Below are 7,095 nucleotides of genomic sequence, written 5' to 3'. Positions count from 1 at the left end.
ATGTGTCAATTATAGATATATGATCTGACTTAATAATTGTTGACACATAATATAATAGCTACAGGTACATAAACTATCAACTGCAGATACAGAATATGTCAATTATAGATATAAAATCTGAAAGTTATTTTGAAAACATGGTCTACAATGTAAGGTAGACCTTGATCCATTTTTTGCATAATCCATGATGGTATCAGTTAAGGATCGAAAGTGTAATGTTTACTACAAATTATTAAAGGATGCAACCAAACGATCCTTTAGTATATAGAACGGGCCTATATCTCTTGATACAATTAAGCCCAACCTAAAAAGCTCCAAAATGTGGTGGATTTGAAGATTTGGGCTATAAAAGTTAAGCCCAAAGAAATCTGGCCCACCATATCTCAACCGTTAATTTATGTTAAGAATAAATCTTGTCCGTCGTTTACGTCATCTTCTCCGATCTTATACCGTATATATACAAGCCCTAAAACCTACTTCATTTTCTACAGTGCACAGTTTCATCTCAGTCTAGGGCATTTTTGCTTCTCCTTTTCCCCTTTAATCTTAATCTATAGGTTAAAGTGACGGCGCCGCCGCTGTCCGCCTTGACGGAGCTTCTAAAGCCACTGTCTTGGCCCTAAATTTTGCCCCAATTTCTTAACTTTTTTCCTGTAAAGTCGTAGTTGAAGAGTTAACCTACCTTAGATCCTTCAATGGCGGTGAAACAAACCAAGGCTGAGAAGAAGATTGCGTACGACCAGAAGCTCTGCCAGCTTCTGGACGAGTACACGCAAATCTTGATTGCGGTGGCCGACAATGTAGGAAGCAATCAGCTTCAGAACATCAGAAAAGGGTTGAGGGGTGACTCGGTTGTGTTGATGGGTAAAAACACTATGATTAAGAGAAGCATTCGTGTTCATGCTGAGAATTCTGGGAACACTGCCATTCTCAATATCATCCCTCTCTTGGTGGTAAGTATATACTGTAATGAGATTATGCCTGTACTGTAATTTGTCCATGAGAAAGAGTAATGGTTGAATCTTTAATCTCTGGCTGTGTTTATATATAGGGCAATGTTGGATTGATATTCACCAAGGGTGATTTGAAGGAAGTTAGTGAAGAGGTTGCAAAATACAAGGTAAGATGAATGTTGGTTGAAGTTCATACATATCATTACTTAAAGTGCTGTAGATGATATGATTTTCTAATGTTGAATGATTATATGTGGTTTTCTTTGTGTTATTATCTGCTTGATTAGTAGCATTTTCTTTGTGGCTAATTGCTTTTGCAGTATATATAGGCCTTGCATTTCAGTTGGTCTTATCTCTATTGGAATTTTAATATAAAATGCAATTATAACCTGCTCAAACATTATTGCATTGTGAAAGGGAGTGTGTAAGTTCATTGATTAAACGTGATATGCAATGGGGTTTTTATAGCTTCTTTTTACATCTCCTGTAATCAAATTTTGAATAGTCTCGTTTGTTTAGAACCCTAAATTGAAATTCAGAAGAATCGAATGTCATTTTTTGATGTATGGGCCATCTAGTAATCCAATGTTCCTTTTTTCACATTTTCATTGTTAATCTTTGTAAGGAATGTTCCTTTTTTTTCAGATTTTCATGTTTTCTGAAAATGTTATAATTTGGTAAATTTGCTCTATTTAAACACTTTAGTAACGATTAGCACTAGAGGTTCTCATGTTAATATTGTGAACAGGTTGGGGCCCCTGCTCGTGTTGGTCTTATAGCTCCAATTGATGTTGTTGTCCCACCTGGAAACACGGGTCTCGACCCATCTCAGACCTCTTTCTTCCAGGTGCTCAACATTCCTACAAAGATTAACAAGGGAACTGTTGAGATCATAACCCCGGTTGAGCTTATCAAGAAGGGGGATAAGGTGGGTTCTAGTGAAGCTGCTCTCCTAGCAAAGCTGGGCATTAGGCCGTTTTCCTATGGTCTTGTGGTCCTATCGGTTTACGATAATGGAACCGTCTTCAGTCCCGAGGTTCTTGATCTGACCGAAGATGACCTTATTGGGAAGTTTGCCATGGGTGTATCCATGGTTACTTCACTGTCGCTTGCTATATCATACCCCACTCTTGCAGCCGCCCCACATATGCTCATAAACGGCTACAAGAATGCCCTGGCTATTGCTGTTGAAACCGAGTATTCGTTTCCGCTGGCTGATAAAGTGAAAGAGTATCTCGAGGTTTGTTACTTTTGATACTACAATTTATTTTTCGATACTCTCTTGGCCTCTTGGGTGCGATTAATTGTGTTGAAACACTGCAGGACCCGAGCAAGTTTGCCGTTGCAGCAGTTCCAGCTGCTGTTGCTGCTGAAGGTGGAAGCGCTGCTCCTGCTGCTGCTGTAGAGGAGAAAAAAGAGGAGCCGGCAGAAGAGTCCGACGACGACTTGGGCTTCAGCTTGTTTGATTGATTCCTATGATGTTGGCTATGTTGCTTTCATGGTTTTTGAATGTTTTCTATGTTGATGTTTTACCAAAGACAGCCATTGTTTACTCCTTTGACCCGAGTTTTTGAAATTTTATGTTCTCATACTCCAAACTTCAATTATAGAGTGATTTTTCTTGTGTCAACTTCTCCTTTTCTTTTCTAATGACCAATATTACTTTGGTAGTTAGCTTATCGGTCAATTTTGACTTATTTGATCAACATTAGCTGTTTGACTAGATTAAATAATCAATATGTGTGTTTGATTAATTAGCTTTTTGTAACAGTTTATTGCTCTAAAATGTTAAAATTTATGAAGTTGTTCAAAAATGTTTTTTTTTTTTGTTTGAGAAAGTCATTTTTCCAAACACTTTTTTATAATCAGCAAATAAACTTTGTTGTATGCTCTATTTAGTCATTTCTTTTGCCGTTTGGAGACAATTCTAGTTAAGTTAGGTTGTTGGTTTGACAATTATAATAGTACAAGGTTCTAAGTTTAACTCCAAATAATTATGGACAATCTTTTGTAATTCTTTGTTGATTAAAGTATAAAATAGAATTTATTTTGTGCACATCTTTAAATAATGAACGTAAATTTTTTTTTTTTATTTATTTTATTGTTATCTAAAAAAAAAAAATGACATCTTTTAAGTTACCTTTGAATAACCTATGAAAACTCAAACTCGAGTTGTATGTTTTTATCAAAATGTTAATGGGATACACGTTAGGTGTACAATGGTCAAATGGAAAGTGAGGGTTGCCAACTCATAAGACGCCATTAACGACAAATTATTATTTTGAGGGAATATGCCTACTCTACTTAATCTAATCTATAACGAAACCGAATAAATAAGTATAAAAAAACTGGAATTTGATAGGTAAAAGATCAGTTTCTCTTGGAAGATGCATGGCATATGCTGCCGCGCTTTAAGTTTCAACGAATTAAGATTAAAAAATTGATTCATTTCCCAGAAAATGTCAATAGGGAATGGCCAATATTAGAGTTTATTCCACATTTATTCCTCATTATAATGCTATTTTTAAATTTAATATTTAGTTATCCCTTGCCAACTATTATTTAGTGTGGTGGTATTTCTGTTATCATTCTAAATAGATGCTGACATGATCAAATCCTGATGATTTAGTCATAAGTTTTCTCGATTAATCAGTAGCCACCCAAAATGAGACATAGATTTTCTCGACTAGCCAGTAGCTACCCAAAATGAGACAAATCATGTTCGTATTAGGTAAAACTATAAAAGTGACAAAGCATTGCATCAGGGGTTACGTTGGAAGAAAATTGTGTCATTTCATCCGCGTCTCATAAGTAATACTGAAATTTATAGAGTGAGAAAATAATTTCATTTTTAAGTTTTTAATTATATGAGATGATCCAAGTTGATCTTTCAACTTATCTCGGATTTGAGCTTTACAAATGCAACTAATTTAAAACTCATGAGAAAGTGGTTCCCGAAGTTGTATTTGATAAGAAGAGAATTAGTTTCAATGTGTAATCTTAATTAAAGAGTAAATACCCAAAATGGTCCCTCGACTATAGCTAAATTCACAAATTGGTCTTCAACTTTCAATTTTATCCAATTAAGTCCTTAACTTTGCAATTTTGACACGATTTGGTCCTCCATTTAATTGACCGTTTGTTGACCGTGATCGACGATCTCCAGAAGAACCTTTAGCTCTCGTCGGAGCACGTGGAGGCCTCCAGGATGACGTTGCACCGATTCGGAAACACGTTGTCTTCTTCGCTCTGGTACGAATTCAACTACATTGAATCCAAAGGGAAGATGAAGAAGGTGACTGGGTTTAGTAGATTGCTTTCGACAGTGGATTCAAATGTAACAGTGCGGTCTGAAAATACAACCGGAACCTTAAAAAACCGACGATGAATCATGAAATTACATATATATCCTAAAAAATCACAATCAACAAATGGTCAAATAGATAGAGGACCAAATTGTGTTAAAACTACAAAGTTAAAGACTTAATTGGGTGAAATTGAAAGTTGAGGACTAATTTGTAAATTTAGCTATAGTCGAAGGACCATTTTGGGTATTTACTCTTAATTAAATGGAGTTTTATTACGTTAGTACAATAATTTTTTTAAAAATAAAAATACATCCAATGTATTAAAATGGGTCGTTGTATGGAGTCATGCCGGCTTTAGTTGACAAGAAAGCATGGCTGGCACGACCACAGTCCAAATTCGGAATTTCACCCGATTTCGACTGGTGTGTTTGGCACCTCATGTGCGGATATTTAACTCAAACTGGATAAGATTATTTATTTATAAAATAAAAAATAAATTAATTTTACCTTTTTCTCCCTCCCTCCAAGTCGTCGCCGCCCACGCCTTTGAATTTCTTCATCGTTCAACTTCCCCCTTCCCCCACGCCTTCCTCTTCTATATATACAAATTCTTTCTCCGCCTCTCTTATCCGAACTGGGTTTATAATTTTCTTGAATTACAGATATTTGTGTGTAATTTGGGTTGTTTTTGTATGAAAGATGACGGCTTTTGATCGGAAAGTGAAGGCTGAATTGCCGAGTAAATCGCCTAGGCCTTCAAATAAGCTTCATGTTTCAGTTCCGGTGGCGTCTGGTCGGGTTGCGGAGGCGGCGGAGGTGGCGGAGGCGGCTTGTTTGGCTTACGAGCACTACGTTAGGCTGCCGGAGCTGAAGGAGCTGTGGGGTTGTAAGGAGTTTTCGGGGTGGAAGCAGGAGCCGCTGCTCAAGCCAGCTTTGCAAGGCTTGGAAATAACTTTCCGGTTTATCTCCGGCGCCTTGTCGGATCCGAGGCCGTACGCGAACCGGCGAGAATGGAAGCGGAGGTTGGAGTCCCTGGCGAGGAGTCAGGTCGAAATCATCGCTATGTTATGCGAGGACGAAGAAGCGGAGGACGGAGAGACACGTGGCGCGGCACCAATCGTTGATCTGACGTCATCAGACGGCACGCTGGCTCGGCGGAACAGCTCGGCGGAGGTGTGGAAGCTCTCCGACGAGGTCACGGTGGTGAGCCGAACGAGCGAGGCCAGCTTGTTGCCCCGCCTGGTAACGTGGCGGAAATCGGAGGATATCGCTGAGAATATCCTCGGATTCATAGAGAGCGAGATGCGCAAGTGTCCGTACACGCTAGGGTTAGGCGAGGCGAACCTCAACGGTAAACCTAGTCTCGACTACGACGCCATTGTTAAGCCCTCGGAGCTTCATTCCCTGAAGAAATCCCCCGCCGAGAGCATGAATCTGCAAAATTTCGAGAATCAAACTCTCTACACTACTCACCAGATCCTCGAAACGTGGATCTGCGCGTCCAAATCAATCCTGAACCGAATCGCGGAGAGAATCGAATCAAAATCCTTCGGAAACGCCGTAAGCGATTGCTGGATCCTGGAGAAAACCTGGAATCTGTTAACCGAAATCGAAAACCTCCACCTGTTAATGGATCCCGACGACTTCCTCCGGCTAAAGCACCAGCTATCGATCAAAGTAACCGCCGAATCGCAACCGTTCTGCTTCCGATCGAGAGGACTGGTGGAAATCACGAAGCTCTCCAAGGATCTGAGGCAGAAAGTCCCCGGTATTCTGGACGTCGAAGTCGATCCCAACGGCGGCCCAAGGGTTCAGGAGGCGGCGATGAAGCTGTACGCGGAGAAGGACGGTTTCGAGAGGATCCATTTGGTTCAAGGCTTGCAGGCAATTGAAATGGGCGTGAAGAGATTTTACTATTCGTATAAGCAGCTTTTGACGGTGGTTATGGGGAGCTTGGAAGCCGGAGATTCCGACGATTCGTTGGCTCAGGTGTTCCTTGAGCCGACATATTTTCCGAGCTTGGATGCGGCGAAGACGTTCTTGGCGGTGCACCGGAGCCACGAACATGGCCGCCGGTTTAGTCCGTAATTACGGAACCAAAATTGGAGGATAGTACAAACTATATGCGAAAACTTATGCAATTTCATTTTTTTTTAATTTATTTTATAAAATTGTATAATTAGAAATTTAGAATTAATTATTTATGTCTTTATTCCACACAAAGCATTACTCCACCAAGAAAGTTATTCTATATTTTAGTTCGAGTTAATCCCATCTAAGGTCTTCCGAGTTTGATAGCTTCATCACGTTTAGTGTTAAACTTTCAAATTGATCGCTTGTGGTCCTTCGAGTTTCGAATTTCGACCTACTGTATTCCTTCCCTAACATATGCAGTCTGCGCCGTGAAAAGTAAGAACAAAACAATCTTTTTATTTCAAGCCCAGCCAAAACAATTCATTTTCTTGAACAATTAGTCATAATCTCTAAACCGTGCACAATGCTAAGGGTGTTGGTTTCAGGATTTTTGGGCCCAATCAGGTCCAACACAACCGTATTTGGTGGGTTCATCGTTTAAAATAGAGCTACTAGAAAGGAGGAAATGACTTATCAATTTTCTTTGTATTTTACTTGTACTCTCTAGCGACTCTCTACCGGCCAAAACTTGCCTTTATATTCTCTTAGGGGCCCTATTTATAGGTGGTCACCCTTTGTTAAATTAAATATGAATATTAAAGTGACATAATGGAACCTATTAAGACTAAGGGCCGTTGGGTTGCCGTTACTAGGCCTCCCCAATGACCCGGTTGACCGTGCATGAAAGGCGGCCCTTTAAT

At 39.6% G+C, this 7,095-nt stretch overlaps 2 protein-coding genes across 2 annotated transcripts; both read left to right on the top strand.

Moving 5' to 3' along the window:
• Positions 1–460: 460 nt before the first annotated feature.
• On the top strand, positions 461–2,583 carry LOC109186588 (60S acidic ribosomal protein P0-like). Its single transcript, XM_019336637.1, has 4 exons — positions 461–953; positions 1,052–1,120; positions 1,702–2,193; positions 2,277–2,583. Exons 1-4 carry the CDS (start codon positions 696–698, stop codon positions 2,421–2,423), a joined length of 966 nt encoding a protein of 321 aa, XP_019192182.1. The 5' UTR covers positions 461–695; the 3' UTR covers positions 2,424–2,583.
• A 2,276-nt stretch (positions 2,584–4,859) lies between these two features.
• On the top strand, positions 4,860–6,463 carry LOC109186586 (nematode resistance protein-like HSPRO2). Its single transcript, XM_019336634.1, has one exon. The coding sequence runs from the start codon at positions 4,961–4,963 to the stop codon at positions 6,347–6,349; it is 1,389 nt and encodes a 462-aa protein (XP_019192179.1). The 5' UTR covers positions 4,860–4,960; the 3' UTR covers positions 6,350–6,463.
• Positions 6,464–7,095: the final 632 nt, after the last annotated feature.

Source organism: Ipomoea nil, unplaced genomic scaffold, assembly GCF_001879475.1.
Source record: "Ipomoea nil cultivar Tokyo-kokei standard unplaced genomic scaffold, Asagao_1.1 scaffold1407, whole genome shotgun sequence".
Classification (NCBI taxonomy): Eukaryota; Viridiplantae; Streptophyta; class Magnoliopsida; order Solanales; family Convolvulaceae; genus Ipomoea; species Ipomoea nil.
Note: the sequence above shows the minus strand (reverse complement) of the source record. Positions and strands in the feature narration are given on the sequence as shown.